This window comes from Drosophila obscura, unplaced genomic scaffold, assembly GCF_018151105.1.
Source record: "Drosophila obscura isolate BZ-5 IFL unplaced genomic scaffold, ASM1815110v1 contig_36, whole genome shotgun sequence".
Lineage (NCBI taxonomy): Eukaryota > Metazoa > Arthropoda > Insecta > Diptera > Drosophilidae > Drosophila > Drosophila obscura.
Window position 1 is genome coordinate 2,011,133 of NW_024542824.1, and position 21,668 is coordinate 2,032,800.

At 43.9% G+C, this 21,668-nt stretch overlaps 3 protein-coding genes across 4 annotated transcripts in view; 1 reads left to right on the top strand and 2 right to left on the bottom strand.

Annotated features, from left to right (window-relative positions):
* Positions 1-1,353: 1,353 nt before the first annotated feature.
* LOC111080819 (UDP-glucosyltransferase 2) lies at positions 1,354-3,346 on the top strand. Its single transcript, XM_022376653.2, has 3 exons — positions 1,354-2,664; positions 2,728-2,944; positions 3,003-3,346. Exons 1-3 carry the CDS (start codon positions 1,548-1,550, stop codon positions 3,292-3,294), a joined length of 1,626 nt encoding a protein of 541 aa, XP_022232345.2. The 5' UTR covers positions 1,354-1,547; the 3' UTR covers positions 3,295-3,346.
* LOC111080828 (kunitz-type serine protease inhibitor) lies at positions 3,309-3,979 on the bottom strand. The gene is made up of 2 exons (XM_022376675.2): positions 3,604-3,979; positions 3,309-3,551 (listed from the first exon to the last, which is right to left on the bottom strand). The coding sequence occupies exons 1-2, from the start codon at positions 3,719-3,721 to the stop codon at positions 3,376-3,378; spliced, it is 294 nt and encodes a 97-aa protein (XP_022232367.1). The 5' UTR covers positions 3,722-3,979; the 3' UTR covers positions 3,309-3,375.
* A 340-nt stretch (positions 3,980-4,319) lies between these two features.
* Positions 4,320-21,668, bottom strand: part of LOC111080800 (cGMP-dependent protein kinase, isozyme 2 forms cD4/T1/T3A/T3B) — a 30,942-nt gene continuing 13,593 nt past the window's right edge. For both annotated transcript variants that reach the window (XM_022376630.2, XM_022376637.2), the window contains exons 3-9: positions 16,825-16,991; positions 7,780-7,999; positions 6,562-6,798; positions 6,348-6,497; positions 5,663-6,282; positions 5,409-5,598; positions 4,320-5,298 (exon numbers count right to left, since the gene is read on the bottom strand). In XM_022376630.2, coding sequence (XP_022232322.2) covers positions 5,133-5,298; positions 5,409-5,598; positions 5,663-6,282; positions 6,348-6,497; positions 6,562-6,798; positions 7,780-7,999; positions 16,825-16,991 — 1,750 coding nt within the window. In that variant the 3' untranslated portion in view covers positions 4,320-5,132. The remainder of the gene's footprint in view (positions 5,299-5,408; positions 5,599-5,662; positions 6,283-6,347; positions 6,498-6,561; positions 6,799-7,779; positions 8,000-16,824; positions 16,992-21,668) is intronic.

The window sequence follows — 21,668 nt, forward strand, 5'->3', positions numbered from 1 at the left end:
ACACACAGCAACCAGCAACCGCAGCTCAAAGTGCAAAGTGCACTTGACAGACAGCCCCAGCTGCGGCAGCTGCATCTCTTTGCATCTCCGCATCTCAGTAGATGTCTGACGCATTTTGACTGCATTTCGAATGCCAATTACATTTATTATCGGTTCACATCGCTTGCGGTTCAATTAACGCTTACTACTGTCCATTATCGCTGGGTTGAGTGCTTCGAGGGTCTGTTTCCTCAATTGGCATCGCAATTCAATTGTCCAGGCGAATATCTTGAGGCTTTTCATAATCGAACGTTAGAGACATTTGACTCAAGTTAACACTTGCATTGATTTCATAATGTGTGAAGTTTACATATATACATATGAATGTATGTCTGTGTGTGTGTGTATTTTGGGCGAGTTAAAGGTTACAATTGTATATTTGTGGGATTTGTGCTCATACGTTATAGAGTTTAATTGATTCGCATTCATATTGCTTCATATTGAGAATTCCTTGTTCACACATTTGACCTCGAGCTGAGAATGAGAACAGCCGCCCATAATGAGCAGGCTCAAGAGATCGCAGCATCAGCCGGTACAAAATGCAAGCGGTTCAGCTTCAATTTTACAATTTTCCGCGTCCACATACTCGCTGCAGAACCGTCTAGTTGTGTCGGCTCAATTTACAATTCCATTCTACAATTAGTTGCCTTAAAGTGCCTAAATGCTGGTGGCTGGTTCTAGGAGTTTTTTTTAATATCTATAATTTTTTAAAATATTTTTCCTTTCACTTGCTCTAATTTGAAGTCTTTTAATTCTCGGCCAAATTAATTTGACAAATTCAACAATTCCACACTTGTTAAATCCCTTGGGCCAAAAGCAAATTCAAAATCAAATCTCAACGGTTTAAGTGGCGCCGCCTACACTACTAAAATCGACGGAGTGGCAACGCCAGAATTTCTACATTTAATATGTATATTACTACCTATTTTCTACATGGCTTATACATCAACACCGCGTGTTCTGTGTAGAATGCATGTAAAACTGCCACAGCCACCAATGCATTTTATCGCTCTCAATTCGTGGAGAGTTTGCAAAATTTGCTCTCAATTCGTAGGAGAGTTTTAAAATTTGCTCTCTTTTCAGTGGAGAAGAGAGTGTTTTTGTGGAGACTTTCCCCTCATTTTCGTGGTGTGGCAGCATGTTGCTGAAATTTTTCCCATACAAAATCAAATGTATCTTACGGGAACGCGTATGGAATAAAGATTCATTGTTGCGTCATTATCTATTATCTTTTATCTAAACAATCCAATGAAAAATAGTTCTGAAAACTAGCCAATCCTGAACAAAATTGATGTATCTATCGGATAAAATTATTTGTTTACGGCTGAGAGGGCCAACTATCTAGTAATATCAAACTGAATATCAAAACCTCTAACACACAACAAACGCTTGATAAACAAAAACGATTCGTATCAATCCGAGGAGCGCTCTAATCAAACCTACTCGTATATGTAAAATGTGTAGTTAGATAATCACGATGAATACAGTCGATCGAGAACAAAGCAACGATGACAATGTGGTGGTGGCGCATAAGCAGAAGCGTTTTAATTACGTTGTGGTTGACCCTCTTTGCGGGAACCGCTCCAGCAGCGCTGGGGGGAAACGTGTTGGCTGTGTACCCGCACTTTGGTTTCAGCCACTTTAAGGTGGTTATGCCGATGCTCACTGAACTGGCGAGGCGTGGCCATCAACTCACTGTTATCTCGTACGTGAAGCATCCCCAGGCATCGGAGTGGGCCAACTACGAGCAGCTGTTGATCTCCCAGCCCGAGGAGGATCAGTCGAGCACCACCATCAACGTGGTGTCATTGTCGAAACAAACACCCTCGCGATCATTGGTAACTCTTTTCGGAGAATACTTTGACCTACATTCGGAGGGCCAGAAGACCTGTGAGCGCCTCTACGCCAGCGGCCATGTGGAGACGGTCTTCAAGCGCCACCAGACGAAGCCCTACGATCTGCTGCTCACGGAGTACTTTAATTCCGATTGCCAGCTGGCCCTGGCGAAGCTCATGAATCTGCCAATCATTGGCTTGAGCACGTGTGCGCTGATGCCGTACTACTACGATCGCATCGATCTGCCGGACACGCCCTCGTTCATCCAGTCGGAGTTTGTGGGCTTTGCCGGTGCCCTCACCTGGGACGAGCGTCTGGTGAACTTCATCCAAGCGAAGGTGCTGAAGCTCCTCTACAGATATCACTCGAATCGGGCGGACAACGCCCTAGTCAGGAAGCATCTTGGCATCGATGTGGATGTGGATGAAGTGGCGCGCACTCAGACCGCGTTTATTTTTGGCAACCAGCACTACTCCCTGATGGGCAGTCGTCCGCAGTCCCTTCAATTCGTGGAGGTGGGCGGTGTACATCTTACCAGCCAAGCGGAGCAGGAGCTGCCCCCAGACATTGCTCAGTTCGTCGATCAGTCAGAGGTCCCCATAATCTTCTTCAGTTGGGGCTCCATGGTGCGCATCTCCAGCATCGATGTGGATAAACTTGCGGCCATTGTGGAGGTCCTGGAGCGGCAGCCCTTGCGTGTGATCTGGAAATGGGAGACGGATGAAAAACCCCAGTTGGACTCCACCAAATTCCTGTTTGTGAAGTGGGCGCCACAGCTGGCACTACTTTGTGAGTGACAAAGATTGAAACCCTCTGGAATGCATAACTTATTGAATTTCTCTTCTCTCTCAGGCCACCCCAAAGTGGAACTATTCTGGGCTCATGGCGGTCTTCTGGGGACTACGGAATCGGTACATTGCGGAAAGCCCATGCTGGTAACACCCATCTATGGCGATCAGTTCCTGAATGCCTTTTCCGTGCAGAATCGCGGAATGGGATTGAAATTGGACTATCAAGACATTAGTGTGGAGAGCTTAGCTCAAGCACTCGACAAACTGAGTAACAAGAAGTAATCATTGACGATATTTTGGTATATAGCCCGCCTAACATTATTCTCTCTCTTGTAGCTATGCCACACGATCCATTGGCATTTCCAAGATCTTCAATCAGCGGAAAAACAGTCCCCTGGATACAGCCGTCTGGTGTGTGGAGCATGTTATCCAGCATGGTTTGCTGGCTGCAGAACTGCTCCAGTCCCCAGGCATAGAACTCAAATGGTTCATTTACCACTCGCTGGATAGTGTATGCCTGATCCTCGTGGCGCTGATGGCCCTGGCCTACAGTCTGCACCACTTTTCTGGTGGTAGGCCATCAACGTCTTTCAATAGCAATCGACGCAGGAAGTCGAAGCGATCTTAAAGCAAACCATGACATTCGTTATAGCAATAAATATATAATTAAACAGAAACGTGCAAGGGTAAATCCTAGTCAATTCGGGCTTCAGTAGCGCAAGCGTTGCATGCAGTCCCTGCGACACTCTTCGAAGGTAAGGAAATTATTCTCCGTGGAGGCACAGCCCGTGTAGTAGAAGCTCTCACAGTTGCCCGTATCCTTGTTGTAGGCATAGCGCAGCTGACGTCCACGACACAGACCCGGAGCCTTGGGCTGCCGGCAAGCTAAGGGACAGCAATCATTAGCTTGAGATTTGCAGGGGTTTCATTTACTCACCAATCAGCTGTTGAACCTCTGCATGACTTTTATTATCCAAACTGGGAAGACAGTGCGTTAGACATATGCCCAACGCCAGCAGCAGCCAAAATAGTCTCCACTTAGGAATTGGCAGCATTATTCTTAATTCATTTAATAATAAATCTATAACTTTTCCGTTTGGGTGCTCCGTTCTGATCCGTTCGAGCGTCTGGCGTAGAATGTTCCCATATTAACTGTCATGCACTTTGACAGATTTTTCCCAGCTTTCTCTGTGGGCAATTCTCGGGGTTTTGTTTTGCTTGGCACGTAGCCGTGTGTTGCTTTTTGCCCAAATTCGCTTCCATTTTCATTTTTTCTTCGTCTTTTTGCATATTTTCTTACACTCGAGTGAAAACGTGAGCTTGGGGGTCTGGGGGGCTCACTTGAAAAGCAGGAAGTACCTTGGTTGAGGTCGAACTTTGAGTGAATATTTCTTATGAAATATTCTTTAGATATTGCTACATACATAGTATAGATATCTATGAACACGCTTTTCCATTTACTATAATTACTCAGTTTTATATTGCACCATCAAGTGACCAAAGCGACAACAAGACGAAGCTGTTATGCGTGGAAACGCAGCAGCCCGATGGGCGTTGCTGCATGATGCGTTTTGTTTCCATTTAAGAAGTAAACTTAACTAAAAGAGCTTAACCTATAACTTAAAAGTAGTATAACATATTAAACCATCTTTATTTATTTCCAAACAAAATTATTTGTCGCATCAATTTGTTTATTCAATTTCTAACTGATTTACTTATAAAAGACAATTTAAAAGGCATTATTATTCGTACAAATAACAGAAATGATTGCTAGAACTAAATGAAAGATAGAAGAAATATTACGTGGAGAAAATTAACAAATATTATGATGGGTGGGTGTGGGGGGTAGAGACATGAAAGTAGAAAGTGGTTCTTGGTCATATGTTGCATTAAAATATACTCTTAAAGACTATAAGGCAACCCGATTTGTATGTGTTTTTGTGTGTTTGTGATACATTAACAATGAATAATAATAATAATATGTCGTTATGTTAATAATATATACTTGTAGATATACAGATAGAAAAAAGAATTTATACAATGACAGAGCAGAGCTCCCCACCTACTTACAATTTACATCGATTCCAAAAACGAAAACTAGACACATTTCTCTCATTATCATTACATATTAATAGTTATAAACTCGTTAATAAATTCTTTCTGTTGCACATCATAAGGATACATACATACATACTCGTATATGCTAAGACGATGAGCCGATGTGTGTTTGTGTTTGTGTGTGTGTTTTGTGCGACTGCTACTCTTGGGGACTGCTGTGGGTGGCAGCTTTTGGGATTCAAGCTGCTGACTGTTGGCTTTGGCGTACATATGGCGCACTTAAGATCAATTCCTCTGTATTCTCCTACTCCTCATATTCCTGTTTGTTCTCCTTTTTATTTAATTATGATTGTAGCAGACGCTTAGAGAGAGAGCATCGTCTAGGAGACACGAGACCCATTCCAAAATCTAGAAATCCTTATCCCATCCACTGACATCATCTGCGGGCGGACCCTCTGGATCGGGTGGATAGTCATCAAAGTTAGTAGTGTCCACCACACTCTTGACTGCGGGCATGATTGGTGGTTCCAGTGTGCAATTTTGAAGGCCCCACCAGTAGAAGCCATCGAACCATCTACAAGAATAAACAGAACCTTAGCAAGGGAGTGGAAAATGTAAGTAAGAGAAAGTCCTATTTGATTGGGGCTCAAATGGAACTCTCTTTTTAATCTGGAAAACTCGTACTTGTGCTTCTGTATCTCGCTAATGCCGCCACGCTGATAGCCCAAACGTTCGGCTGGATTATCACGGCAGAGCTTCTTGATGAGGTTGCTGGCATTTCGTGTGATATTTCTGGGGAATTCGATGGCATCGATGCCCTTAAGTATGATGTTGTAGGTGCGCATGGGATCGGAGCCCGTAAACGGAGGGGTGCCTAAAACGAAGAAGGAAACAACATTAGTGAGTAATTCTTCACGAGAGATCTCTGCGCCACTCACCCGTCAATAGCTCAAACATTAGAACACCCAACGACCAGTAGTCCGCACTTATGTCATGGCCACGATTCAGTATCACCTCTGGGGCCACATATTCTGGAGTTCCACAGAATGTCCAGGTCTTGCGGCCCGTCTGCAGCTTCTTGGCAAAACCAAAGTCCACCAGCTTCACATAGCCGCGATCATTTAGCAGCAGATTCTCCGGCTTTAGGTCCCTGTATATAATATTGCGCGAGTGCAGATAGTCGAAGGCCTCCACCACGCAGGCGGTATAGAAGCGCGTGGTGCTGTCATCAAAGTTGCCCTTATCGCGCAGTATGGTCCAGAGCTCTCCTCCGAGACAGCTCTCCATCAGCATGTAGAGATACTTCTTGTCCTTGAAGGTCTTGAAGAGCTTCACAATAAACTGGCAATTGGCCTCGCCCATGATCTCCTTCTCGGACATGATGTGCTGCTGCTGGCGTGTCTCCACAATCTGTGATTTCTTCATCTGTTTGAGGGCAAACGAACGAGAGGCATCGCTGTTGGTCTGCACGAGTTCCACGCGTCCAAACCCACCCACTCCTAGGGTGGCAATCACACGCAAGTCTGTGAGATTTATGTCACGGAATTCCTCATTGATTCTGGAAGGGCACAAGCAATTACTTAAGGGTTCTCTACGAGGAGTCTCGCCCTCTTTCTCTCTTACTTGATGCGTTCCATGGCTCCTTCATCGTCGTAGCGATGCTTGATTTCATCCAAATTGGAGATCAACTGATTGAAGGTCTCGCGATCAATCACCAGACAACTAACGCCCTCGGGCGAATCACATATAATGTTGGCTGTGCGTAGATCATCGCTATAACGAAAAGATTTATTCATTATTTTGGATTCAAGGATTCCAAATTCTGTGGTTTACTCACCCCTGAAGCGCCTTTTCGCCAAAGAAGTCGCCCTTGCCCAACATTCGTATGAATTTCTCCTCCTGCGTGTCCTGTTGCTTGATCGTCACTTGCACTTTGCCCTTGGAGATGATGAAGAAGGTGTCGCCACGTGCCCCCTGGCGCACAATATAGTCGCCACGCTGATAGTGCGTCTCCTCCAGGACATCGGAGATTTTGATGAGCGTATCATCCGCTAGATCTTTGAAAATTGGAACACTGTAAAGAGATGCAAAATGTTTGGATTAACTTCGGTAGCAGATAACGAAACGAAAAGTGTTGCAATCCAACGAAAGTCGAGGATCTGAGATATTTTCAATAAATAAAGTGGTATGTTCCCAAGTGCGCAGGGTGGAGAAAGTAGCTGCAATTAGTGCTCAAGTCTCGATATGAGATTTTCCAAGGAATGTCTTAGATCTCCTCTGGCGCTAGCATTTACAAATGTACGAGTACGATGTATCTGTATCTGTATCTTTTGCATCGCAAATGCATCCCCCCAATTGCACTTTCATTTTCATTTGGAAGCTAATGCGGTTTTTGTTTTTTCCGCCATTTCATGCTCTCGAAACGAGTGCATGGCGAACCTCAATTATGGTTTTACGGGCACCCAACGGCGGGGTATGCCACCAATTAATTCATTGGTCACTTTAAAGATCTACGCGATCTACGGGACTTGGACTTGGACTTGCATCTGGGACTTGCATCTGGAACTGAAGGCCAAAAACTGGTTGGAATCGCCACAATTTGAAGCTCCATTTCGAAAAAAAAAAAAAAGAAAAAAACAAATTTCTATGCGTTCGTTGGCCGCAGCCGCACGTCATATGCGACGCCCATGACCATGACGATGACGAGACGAGACGATGTGGAGATGCCTGTCGATGATGGCTCTGTCTGGAGAAAGTTACTCTTTGCTGTACAACAAAATAAAAGCAAAAATGAAGAAATCCTTAAGCTGCAGCGATGCTGATGTTGATGTGCCCCATAATGGGGCAAACACGAAGTGCTGTGTGCATTTGCGGAATTGATATAATTAAGTGCAAAATGTACATTAATTAAGGCCAAAAAATGCCAACAAAAAACCAGTCGAAACTCATTAAAAATGCACATGAAAATTTTCCATTTTCCACTTTTGAGGAAATGTATAATGCAAAATATCTCCTCTAAATATGTATGTATGTATGTGGAAAAGGGTATTTTTACCTTCTGAGGAAATCCGTGTATTCCGCCTGACGTATGAGACCCGTGCGCATCATGATGGTCTGGAAGCACTGCCGCTCAATGGCCCACAGATTGCATTCGCTGATGGCCGTAATCGTGGCAGTTCTCTGGCAATTATAGAGAATCGCCAGCTCCCCAAGGACCTTGGCTCCAGAGAGGGTCGAGAGGTATTTGCCCTCGCGTGAGACCTCCACGCGTCCATCTGGAAAGGGCAATAAAAAGGGAAATTAATATTAATTAGTAGAATTAAATACAATTATATATCCCATCGTCAAGATTAATAGACCCCCAATACATCCGTGCAATAATCCCTTCAGACTCCCAAAATTATCTTCTGCTTAGAATTGTCCCACTGTAACCCTTACCGGTCGCTGGTTCATCTTCTTGTCCCGTACTCGACTGCTCCTTGAGATTCCCCGTGCGACGACGACGCGCATATGTGTGAACGGGAACGATAAGACGAGGTCGGGGTATGCAGAAGCTCTCCCCATTGAGATCCTTGGAGCTGCCGTTGCTGCTGGCAGTGGGTGAGATTTGTCGCGGCTCCGCCACCCTTGGACGAGTCTGTTCCTCCTGGAGCTGCATTCCTTGAAGCGCTTGCTCCAGGCTGTGCCTCCGCACTGCCGATTGATCTGTGGATCGAGCTGCCGCTCGGCAGAAGGAGGTGGAGTGATGGGGCATGCGAATGGTGGCATAGCGCTGGACACTAGTCTGTGATCTGCTCAGGGGTTTGGCGACACGCTGGGGCACTGCTAGCTGCTCCTTGAAGGTACGTTGTGCTGGGAATGGCTGCTCCCTGAAGGTACGTTTTGCCGGCAACGGCTGCTCCTTCGGGGCGCGTATGGGCGGCTCTGGTGGCGGCTCTCTGGGAGGCTGCATCAGCCGCGGCGCCGGCTGCATTCCTCTCTGTGGCTGCTGGCATACCACTACCTGCTCAGCAGGATCCTTTAGATCCTCAGCGGCAGAGGAGAACGTAGAGTACGCGGAGGAACTACTGTGGCTGGCTGTGGCTGCACCTTTGGGCTGCTTTCGTGGGGATCTCATCGTAGCGTAGCTCGGAGGCATGGCCATGGTTTGGGATCTGCGCAGCGAGGGAGGTTTCACTGACAACTGCTGCCGTGGGCGTGGCACTCGCGGCCGTTCTGTGGGATCGAGGACATAATGATTGACAGCAGGTTCTTCCACGTGTTCCGGGATCTTCTTTTTGGAATTGGAATCCTCCTCCTTCTGAGGCTGCTCCCCCTCCTCCTCTTGATCCTCTGTCACCCAATTGTTCTCCACGTGTTGCTGCTGGTGATGCTGCAGCGCCGATGGTCGATAGCCGTTCAGCTCCTTGATGCTCACAATCCTTCGCCTGTCCTTTGACTGCTGCTCCAACTTCCTGATGTTCTCCAGCGTCATTTGGTATTTGCTCAACGCTGAGATGCCATCCAAGAGAAAGCTGCTCCCCGCGCTGCTGCCCTGGCGGCTGAGGGTCGTCGTCGTTGTGCCGCCTGCGGGATGATGTGGAGCCGCTGCCTGCAACCAATTTGCTTCATAGATTGCCCCCATGGCACTGCTGCCCTCCAGCGAGAGGCTGGCATCTACCGCTTTTCCCGGATAATGTTTGATTTTCATTACGAAACGCTCTGCGGCTTCCCAACAAAACAAAAAGATTTCACTGTCCAGCGATGATGACGAAGTCGATGTTGACGACGACGTTGATGGACGTGCCTTGTGTTTTTTTTTTTCTGTTTCTGTCTTTAATTTAGTTTATGTTTTGGGGCGTGTATTTGTATCTTTTGCATAACCCACAGCACAAGACACAATCGAAAAGATATTTCGCGCATGGAATATTTGACGAGTCAGGCGATGGATCGGCGACGCCTCCAGAGGCCTAAAGGGGGCACAGGGGACAGACACACCACTAATTGTATTTGCTTTTCTTTTATTTTTATTGCTAAATAGTTTATTTATTTGTTATTGCTTTTGTTGCTATTTTTGTTGTTGCTTTTTTTGTTGTATGTTGTAAAACTTTCCATGTTTGTTTTTTTTTTCTTTATGTTGGAGTTGCCTCACGTTTTTTTGCGGATTGATTTGGTTTTATGGCCAAAAACCAAGTTCGAGATTTGCTAACGCATATGTACAATACATGACCATCGCTCAAAGACAGGTACTACTTTATATAGCTCTCTCTGGGCCGGACACCTGCTGTACCCCAATAGAGAGAGAGAGAGAGAGTCTACAACTAAATTGGGATGGAAATATGTCTCCAACTAAAGGAAAAATGCCAGCCACAAGGGAGCTGTCCGCTAATAAATATTTTCCATCAAATCAACACTCTGAAAATTAAAGGAAAACTGGTGCTGGAATAGCTTTCTAGAGCGGAAATTCCATATATCAAATGAGTTGCAAACCTCAGACTGAATTTAGTCTATGAAATCCATTCGATTGCCTTAACAAAGCTGTCTTTTCCACCCATATAGTGCCCACTGTACTCGCAAAAAAACCCACTCTCTTGACCGGTTTTCCAATAGGATTTCCCGTCGATCAAAGTGGAGCCACATGGCCGCCGCGCAGCCACAAAGAAATAATAGCAATTATCAAGTGCAAATTAATTTTCGGTCAATTTGAATCAGCGTGTGAATGAGTGAATCGTGCAAAAGTATTCACCAATGATTTTTCTGCGAGCGCGAATGCATTCAATGCTTAATCATCGACAAATTAGCCAATGAATGAATGAAAGTGCGCGAATGAGTGCGCAGAGAGGAGAGGAAGTGACAAAATAAACATTGAACAAACAAAAAGTGACGTAGTCTGGCGACCTACAGACGAATGCGAATGCGAATACAAATATTCGTATCCACTGGGCCTGGAAAGTGGAGCACCATTCGAAATTGAAAGGGAATTACATGGTACAATCGGGAGATTGCTTAAACGATCGCTGATAAATGGACGTTTTGTACGCTAATTGATGGGAAAAACAGACGTAAATGATCTTGAAATTTAAGTGGGTTGAATATGAACACAATTGTGAGTCATTCATGAGTGCAGCAGGAGGAGGGTGTGTTTTCGATGCGGATAGTCTGTCAAATATTGCAGCCCCTCTCCAATTAGAGAGAGTGAAATCTTTCTATTACAATTAGCCCAAAATAACTCCCAAATACTTTGTCAAAGTATCATTCAAGTAAAGATACTATCCCCCATCTACTGCCCAAAAAATCAAACCAATTTCAACGTTTAATTGTTATGTTTTGACAAGAACAACACCAAAGAAGAACCGACAAGAAACGCAAACACTGAAGTACACAACACCGAACACACAAACAACGATTCACCTTGACTCTGGAGCCACAACATTTGTGAACCATTATTATGATCAATCAGAGAGCAAACAAAAGGCCGCGCACACACACCACACGGCGATGATCATGTCATGGCAGAGGTGTTCTCTCGGGAACGCACGCAAATATTAGACATTTATTTGCCTAATGTGTTCCTAGCTGTGACATCAGAGACACTCATAAACTATAGATAGATAGGGAGCAACGGGAGAAACCAGAGAACCGAAGGAAAGTCTTATCAAACGCGTGCTTTGGCTTTCAAGATAAGAGATATATGAATAAGAGATATTATGGTATATGGCCACGAGTAGGAGGCAGCCAAACAAACAATTTCCGTAATTTGGAGAAAACTTTCAAATCGATGGAATGTTTGCGAGACCAGGTGGCAGGCAGGCAGGCAGCTATTTTCTCCCCAAAAATATCCTCAAGTGCAAAGTTCACAGAGTTCACTGGCATTTTCGAATGCGGAAGTGCCGTCATGCAACAACAGCTACAGTGGAAACTGCAGACAGACGAGACGAGCCGGAGGGTTTTGCAACACCACGCACACAGCCTCTGGTCGGTTGGTGGGCTCTGTCTGTGGCTACGGCAACAATTCGCGTACAAATGAATAATGAATGTTGCTTGAGTGTTGGCATTGAAGGTCAGCCAGTCGCCGGAGTCGCCAGAGTCGCGGATTCGCTGATTTGAATACAATCGTTGGAATCGTTGGTTTGGAAACAAGAATTTGCTCGAGCAACAGACACAGCCACGTCTTTAACATTTGGCTATAAATAGAGTTAACGGTGCTCCTTCCGACATCGGGCCACAGTCTCAGTCTCAGTCGCAATCCCAATCCCAGAGCAGGGCTCGGCTCGGCTCTCATTGGTATTTCAATTAAAGCCAGAGAGTTAGTCACACACTTGTGGCTTGTGGGCCAAGGGCACGGCAGACAGCAGCAGACGAGATTCCGTTCGAGTTTTGGTTTCAGTTTTTCTTTAGCATGGAATGGAAGCTTGTAATTATACGATCTACATGAAATTAAAGTTTCTGCTTCGCCCTTTTTGACATCCATTTTGAGGCCAACAAAGCAAAACACACACCACACAAAACATTCCATTGGCTTAGTCACATTTCAACCTCATATTTCGACACACGAAATTTTAGCTTGTAAATTATAATATATACAATATTTGAAGCTTCACCGCTCGCTCAGCTCCATCGCTAATGCAAATCATGGCTTATAAAGAAAGTTATCAAAATGCAGAGAGCCCCCGCGCGCATTGGGGGTGAGTTAGCCAAATATTTATGGTTTTTTTTTTGTATTGGGCAGATCTTTTGTGACGATCTTTAGATTGTAGTCAAACAAGATGGAAGCGAAAAGAGAATCAGAATTTGAATAAACTTTGCATAGATCGATTTCGCAATCAGATCTCCGAATGATGCTCTTTGTTCATTTTTATTTCTAATTAAATTTCAGCAATAAAGCTGCTGTCAAACCTGGAGCTGGGTTGACGTACCCAGAATCTATAAAGAGAATATAATAGAACAAGATCACTGATCTGGAAGTCGGGGAAAGATCACTGATCTTTAAGTAGCATTTTGTGCTGATAAGCTGGGAAATACCCCAGGGCTCTTGTAAAATGCCATTATTAAAAATATTTCCCCCATTATTAGCTACCGTATACCCATTGGGGTTCTTCCAATTAGTAATTACTTTTGGTAATATGATCATTTTGTTCAATTTCGATCAAGCCTGCAGTCAAGATTTCCTAATGATCTGCCTCTACCTGCCTCGAGCGATCATAATTTTCCACTTTTCCATCTATTACTCAATCCAGTCACCGAAGCGGAGCAAAGCAGCGTTTTGCATGTCAGTAGTAGAGACCTCTTTCAAGCTTAATGCTAAAAACTTGTCCGACAGCAGCTGACACTGGCTCTGGCTTTGCCTCTTGGCCTTTTGCGAGATACTTAAAAGTGAGAGTGCCCCCGGCACCCCAGCAGACCGGTCTAGTTCCTCTACTAACTATCTAGATTCAGAAACAAATGAGCTGTGCTTCGGGAATTGGTGACCCACAAACAGAATACCGAAGAAGAAGTCAAATGGGGGGCACACCACAAGGTGGATAGGTAGGTGGTGGCGCTTGATTCCAGCGTAACATTAGCACAGATCTTTCCACCTCTTCCCCACTCTCTCTCTCTCTCTCTCCTCTCCATCGCTATCATTTCTTTGTCATCTTTGTCTCTTGGCTTTTGGCTTCTGACTTTGTTTCTGTCTGATGATGATGATGGGGGCATAAAGATCGTCTCGGCTCGGTCTCGGATTTCACACGATTTCTAATTTAATGTTTTTTTTTTAATTTTTGATACCAATTCCAAGAGTCATTCCGCCATCGCATTTCATTTGAAATTCTTTTCCGCATTTCAATTAAATTTCTCCCTATCTCTCTCTGTCTTCTATGAACATTATCCGAGGCTCAAATCTCCACATAATTTTCCACATTCTTGCACGATCTTCCAGAAGAGTATTACATTTTGGGGGTTTGTTTGTCATGGTGTCGGCTGTCGGCTGTCGGTGTGCGACATTTGGCATTCGGTTTTGGCCAAAAACCTTTATAATTTTCTGTATTTCTACACAATTTTTTGAGATTTTTTTTTCTGTTCAGACCAATGACCGACAAAAATACACAAATCAACGGAGCGGGGCAACAACAACAGCAACAATAAAAATCAACTACAGCCAACAGTAAGACAAAAACAACAACAATGAAAAACCACAAACCGGAATTCTTCAAGTGATCTTTTCGGTTTCGGTTTGGTTTGTTGTTGATCAATCGAGCAAAATCCCCCAAGATTTCCACTGTTTCTCCGAGTGTCAATTCTCTACTGTGCCTCTGTTTCTGTTTCTGTTTCTGTCTCTGTCTTGGTCTGATCACCACGCCCACGGGGGCGTCAGACACCAGAAGCTGCAGCCGGACTGAACTAAACGTTTAGTCAATTCGATTTCTTAATGCACTCCGCGTCGTACGAATGTTAACAATTCACTTTCACTTTTAATTTGTGCTGTTTTTTCACCGTCTCTTTCTTTTCAGACTTTATTTTCCGTTCGCTTTGGTCGAGAATTTCTTGGGAAATCTTGGGAGGAACCTGAATCTCGGCTGCGGTCGGTCTGTCTCTCGGATTCCTCCACCCGGGTTCACACATGGAATGGAGATTATTGTTTATTTCAGAAATGTTTATGTAATTGTTGGAAATAGCCCAAAAGCATCTCGAGAATTACTATGCCTATGCCGCACTCGGCATTCGCTTATAATTATGTGTATTATTATGTCTTTTACTTTGCTTTAAGGCTCGCTCTCCCTGTCGCACTCTTGTGGATTATTGTTGTTGTAATACTCAACGCGCGACGAAGCGTGTATGCAAAAAAATGTAGCTGCCGAACGGAGCACGAAACACGAACACGAAGTACAGAAATGCAATTGCAGCCGAGCGCGCATGCGCTCTCACGTTGTTTTCGCTTATGCTGCCCCGAACGAATGACGCACTCCTCCGCAGTGTTGTGATTCCAACTGTTAAAAGAGAGAGAGCTCCAACAGCAACAGATGGGGATAGAGTAAAAAGAGATAACACAGCAGCCCCAATAGAAGCTCACAGCTGGCGCCAAGATATATTTAATGAAAGGTCGGGCAATGAGAGATAGACAAACCAAAAATGCCATGAATCTGATCGAGAGAGTAAGAGATCGGCCCGCTGCCCTACCTTTTATTTAATATTGCCTGGGGCCGCACTGCTCTGTTTTGTTTGTGGGTGAGATAGAGAGAGAGAGAGCGCCGATCAAAAGAGAGCGCATAAAAACGTGTACACACACATGCACAGGTACAACGCTGAGCAAAAGCAAGTGTGGAATGGAATCGAAGGTGTAGGGTACAGGCCGAACTGGTTGGCTATGATCGACACACATGTACGCTGCTGCACCATGCTCTATCTTCCGTCAAACGTAACACATTTTTAAATAAAAATGCTGAAAAATCACGTATGTATTTACGGACACACACACTCCAGTCCAGTGACCTTTTAGTTATAGATTAGCGCAACCGTCGTTTGTATGGGGAGGTTGTCTAACCACCGACCAGCACGCCCCTCCATTGAAATTGTTTTGTTTGCTAATCAGCATTTAGTTTAAATATAAATCAGAAATCAAAACATCATGGCCGAGTATAGACTTCTGTTTGGACTATTTTAATCAGACAGACTTTCAGCGTTCCAACGTTATCTCCTACTTAGGCGTTCCATTTCCTGCTGCAGGGCATCTGTACAGTCCACAAGGCCGATGCTTGCGAATCTTTTCCCATCTGCTGCTGCTGGCTGATGTTTGTGATATTTCTTTTCGGTCATGTGTAATGAGATCGACACTCTCCATAGCTGTGTCACTCTCTATAGCCTATGTCTCCTTTCCTCTCATATGATATGACTAGACAGATGCCGTGACATCTGTTCCCCCGAATATCCCACATCGAGTAGCGGGTTACAGGCTGTGTGTGTGTGTGCCCCAGCCGGCATCCAAGTGCGGACATCAGTGCTCAGGTTAAGGAAGCGCAAAATCTCTGAAGATTGTTGCATGATATTGAGGAAGCATCATCTTCCTCTTCTGCATCTGCAACTCCATCTTCATTTTTGCAAGATGGAACGCCAGTGCACATGATTTTTCTGTACATTACAATTATTTGTGCATAATTTCGTGTACACACCATACCGCCCCCTGGCTGTTGCAATTAAAATGCAAATGTTAGTACCGTACTTAAATTAAGTCTTCAACTAAATTAACACGAAATGTACACATAAATCTAGAAAACCCCAATGGAGGCCGCCCCCCCATAACCAAAGCTAAGCCAAAGACCCAGTCCAAATGCCTCTTGACGTGCAAATATTTAAAACAACAATTAGCTACGACTCCGGTGTTGTTGGAGTTGTTGGAGTCGTAGACACAAGAGAGCACACCCAGAAATACTCGTGAAGAGACACAGAAACGTGCAAAAAAAACAACAACAAAAACTATTAAACTAGAAAAAGGAAAAAAAAATGAAAGGAAAGGCATCGTAAGGCATTGTTCAAGAGTCACAGACTGACATTTTGCTGAACTTCTCTCCACTTGCGGCGTGGGTGTGTGGGTGTGCCACAGCCCCAAACCAGAATTGGGCCTGGGCACACGTGTGTAGAGGAGCTGAGCTGCTGACTGCTTATCTGCCACAACGAGTTGCAAGATCTTGGTTGAGTATGCAAAAGCGGAATGTAAGAATTGATGTTGAATAAATTCTATCCAAAATATCAAAAAGGAATTTGTATGGCTCGTCTGAACTAATTCTCTGAATTTAGAACAAAATTTCGTATTATTTCTGTAGCTTATATTTACAAGGGCTCAATAATATTTACATGTGTACAAATAGTACACATACTACTACTACTGGAAATGTAAAAAAAAAGGGACAAAATACAGAGATATAGAAAGAGAGAGAATGCAATTGCAGCTGCAGTAACAGAATATCATTGCCTGCTTTTGGGGCTCACGTCATATGTCATGTAATATTACACACTGCATACTTTTTAGCGTCACAGTAATACACACCCATGTAGAATGCATGTAGATAACAATGTATAGTTTCCACACGTCAAAATAAAACCTCTTTCTTTTGCCATTATTTCCCAGTTTCCCAGTTAGTTTACTCACCTTCCATAACATACACAATGCTGCCGACATCTCCCTCCTTGATGATCAGATTCTTGGCTGGATACTTAACGGGATACATGCAGTCGACAATTTCACGTATCTGCGACAGATCCAGATTTTTCATGAAATCATTATCCAAAATGGCAGACTTGATGAGATCACGGGAGCTGCAATCAAAAGCGATAGATATAAATTCAATTAGTTATGATTATTAAAAATGGCACAAAACTGTCAATGAAATGAGCTGCACGAGCAAAAGTCCAATTAATTTTCAGGCCGACACATATAAATCGTTTTATCTGCCAGTTTGTGCCAGCAGTTTGCCAGCTTACAAGCCATGCAACAAGTTGCCGCCGTTGTACCACCAAAAATTGCGCCGATGCGATGGAAATTGGCATGCGCGCAATCGACCGATATGAAATTAATACAAATTTGAAAATTGTATACTTCGGTTAGAGTCCAGAGAGTCAGGAGAGTGGGAGGAGTGGGGGATATGATGAGGGAGTGGGGGGGTAGGCATCGCACAGATTCATGGACTCATGGGTCCATGCCATGCCATGCCATGTTGCCAATGCCTGTAAATGTCAAATGACTTTATCTGTCAGCGCACTTGACAACTTGCGGCCCCGGCCAGACCACAGAAAAGAGTAATACGTACACTGAAAACGGAGGCATATCCAGGGCTAGGACCGACCAGTGATCTCAGCTGGGTGAGCAATTAAGGCCAAGACCATAGAAAACAATGCAAGAGAAAAATACTACCTACGTATCTATTAAATTGAATGCAGAACATTTGTAGAAACTTTTTACATAAAAATGTTTCTCTATTATGTATCTACATATAAGAGAAATTTCATAAAAATACCAAACGAAATAGAATTAACACCAATATAGCTGGACTGATGGATCTAACCACCAAAAGTTCACTGCACAAAACACCATGTTGCCACACGTTGCAATCGGCTGCTCAGTGCCGCCAGAGAGTTAATGATGAAGGCGTTGCACAGCCTGTCGTCGATGTGGGGTTGGGGCCAATTTGTAAGCTTCGTTTTTGGCAACGACTCGAATTGGGGAGTTCCATAGCGACAGTTTTGGGGCAGGAGAAAACCGCTGCAGCAGAACCAGCTACCCGCTTGCCCCAAAATCTGATGATGAGTTCGCCATTCGAAAAGGTAGTGGGGAGTGGGGAGTGGGGCGGGACACTCCATGCTGCACAGCAAAGCGACACCTGTGGCGCCTGTTTGGCGGGTATTCAAGCGCTGTATCGTTTTTTTTTTTTGGGTACTCCGCATAAGACTTACAATTAAAATATAATAAAATATCATAAAATATATAAAAAATATCGTGGACCGTGTCTAATCGATACGCAAGTCACGAGCGGCGGTGCAGTGCGGCGGCGTCTAGGAAGCGACAACAAGCAACATTTCTTGTTGCAATATAGAGAAAAATCCATGGAAAAGGTATTAGATTTCCACGCACTAGAAAAAGCCACAGAAACGGGTTTCGTCCTCCAAAAACAGAAGAAGGAAAAGAGGTAGAGGGTCGTGCTGCTGCTGCTGCTGCTGCTGCTGCTGTGCTGCAGTGGTGTGCACCCATGGGGCATTTTATATGCGTAAATTATCATTGGCTTTCCTTGTGCACCACCACGCGGCACCACAATTACCAACAGCTTCGTGTGGTGCGTGGTGGTGCCACAGAGGAGTACGAGTACGAGCCTAAACAATTAATAGCTTCAATTAGACCTACGAGCCGGATCGGCGTTCCAGTTCCACTACCAGTGGCGGCTGCTGCGCTCCATTGTCGGAAGCTATAACCATTTATATATGGCTATATTTGTGCGTAAATTTGATCTGTGAAATGTGTGCCAAGGCACGCACCCTCTCGCCCAGAGGCTGCACCTTAGAAAAGAAACAACAGAATGGAGCTAAAGTCCCAAGAGATCTTTTTGTAGGTCTGTTGCGGGTGCGTTCAATTCAATTTAGCGACAACCAAATTAAAGCTGCAAATACTTGACGGCTAAAAGCAGTTGACAATAAAATGAAGTGGCGTCTCGCTATGGGAATTGAGTAAATGGAAATTCAGACACCGCACTGTATGTATTATCCAACCAGAGATCTGGCTGTGGCTGCGGCTGTGTCTATGACTGGTTCTGGGTGGGGCCACCTATTCGTATAATCTGTGCAATGTGTGAGGTGTTTGCGGGTCCAAGATTGCTGGCAATCAAGGCTTGTAAGCCATGTCTCTGGGAGGAGACTACGACTGAGAGACTTATAGACAGACGACAACTTGGCAGCAATCAAAAGCCAAAATGGTTGACAAATTGACTGAAGAAATAAGGTGATAAGTAAATTGATAGCTGAAAGTGATCCATTTTTAGAGTGTTTATTGGGGAGGATTAATTAATTAGGATCACTTTAGATTCTCCCCTATAGAGTGGTATTTATGGTAATCAGTCTATTTATTTATTTATTTATCCATCTACCGTCAATACATCCATCTCAATCGCAATGTATGTAATGCATTGCCCTCCCCTTTAACACCCCCCTTCTGATATATTCTCATATAGCTCACACAAAATCAATATTTTTTTCTGCTATTCCCAGAATGGACTTATATAGAGATACAGAGCTGGATAGAGATACTAATCGGGGAGTGTTGTGTGTTAAATGGGTCCATTAGAGTCTATCTGTGTGAACTAATAAGGTACTAATTTGATGACAAATTTGTATGGGAAATAAAAATCACACCTTTCGTTGGCAGAAGAAGAAATTTGTAGACATTATGAAACTGTTTTATTTGCCATGTTTTCTAGTCATTAAAAATCTCAGTTTAATCTACAAATTTCTATCTTTCCGTCAACTCCTAGACCCAATTTTATGACTCTACAAACTCCGATGTTTGGCCATCTTTCATCTTGAAATTTGTGACTTTATTGCTATATGTATATTGGGGGCATGTAGCAAGTTCTCAGTCGACCCCCCGCCACTTGTGACTCTACGCGCGACTCCAACTCCAATTCAAATGCAATTTTCATGCAATTTTGTGGCATTATTTATTAGATGGCCCCGTTGAAAGCGACACACACATACTGTGCCACAGAAATGCAAAGTCTCAGGCCTGCGGCGCTTGTGATTTATGCCACGCAAGTGTCAAAAAATGTCCTGTTGCATGCGTCGCGCCGCCATCGGCATAGATTTTGGTCAGAGATAGAGTGGCCACACCACACCACACCACTCCCCCACCTATGCAAACCATGGAACACATGCCACCATTCCACCATTCCGGGGGAGACAAACTTTGAATTGCAATTTCATGGATTCGCGGGTCGATTTTTTGTGTGATTGTGTCAACAGTTTTGGCCATAAAAATGGCCGATTTGAACAAATTTGCGGCATTACTTAGAGTCAGATCTGCAGGGGGATTATAGCAGAGAGAGGAGCGAGCAATTGGGAAGCAATTTTCTAACACTGCGATCCCCAAGAGGAATAAATATTTACGTTGTTTTTTATGTTTTGGCAAGAAAAAAACAAATAGAGGAAATCTCTTACGAGAGGGAGAATGAAATCTGGCCAAGAGCAACGACTTCCAGGCAGAACAAACGGGAGAATGCGAGACCTGAGGACAGACACTGGCCAAAATGTGTGAAAAAGCTGCAGAGTCGACAGCCCACGCATTTTCACAGATTTAATTTTATATATCGGCTAATTTTTCCATTTCTTGGTATATTTCGAGCAGCATCAGACTGCAGGCAGCAGATTTGGAACAAATATCATGCATGAAAAAAGTGTCTTAAAAAAAAATATTCCACCAAGAGATATCCGAATAAGAAGCGCAAAACTGTGCGCATATTCAGACTACAAAATACCCTTTAATTCAGATGCTCCCACAGATATGATAAAGCAACTTATCGTAGTAAAAAAGGAACATTATGGGATCCCAAATTGAATTAAATTTTTTAAAAACTATTCGGAAAGTAACATTTCTCATGATAGAGTTATAACTTAAGTAATAATTCACTGGACTCTCTCGCAAAGTGCCGTATACGACTCCATTTCCACTTATTGTTGCCAAGAACCAATTTGTCATACATAAAGTCTCACGTACATGGCTTTATCTATATAATACAAAGATTTATGGCCCAAAAAAAACCTTTTTTCTGCCTGTTTTTATACACAAATACTCGTTCAACATACCCCTGAACCACTGCAAATACAAAGGGTACACAAAACGATGAACATGACGCAATGTAGCCTGTGATTTGGTTGCCAACTGGCATCGTCTCTCTATGGACCCACAATTCATTTACATCCACATACATATATCCACAGTATTCATAAAGAATATATCATGAATATTCGTGAATATATACGACATATACTGTATTGCTTGTGGGTTAAGACGATGGCGCAAGATGACACTGGCCAAGGCCACAGCCATAGGCACAGCGATCTTTGGGATTGGGGAAATCTGTGGGGAAATCTTTGTGAACTTGCGAATGTTGCCCACGACTGTCAGCAAAACTCAATTTTAATAAACGCATTTTGTGGCACAGGCGGCAGGCGACAAGCGACAGGCGACAGGGCGCTGCTCCCAATATTTGATTAAGATCATCGCCATGATGACGCCCCTCGACCATGGCGATCATTATCGTATCGCCACATCCGTATATACATATTTCTATAAATATATATACTACTTTATAAATACTATAAATAATGTAGGGCTATGGCTAATCTATGTGGCGAGCGATTAGAGGTTCAACTGATTTCAGAGCTTCAAAGCGAATGAATAACAAGTGAATCAGAAGGAGAAATATGTACAGTAGAAAAGTATTCAAAATTCAA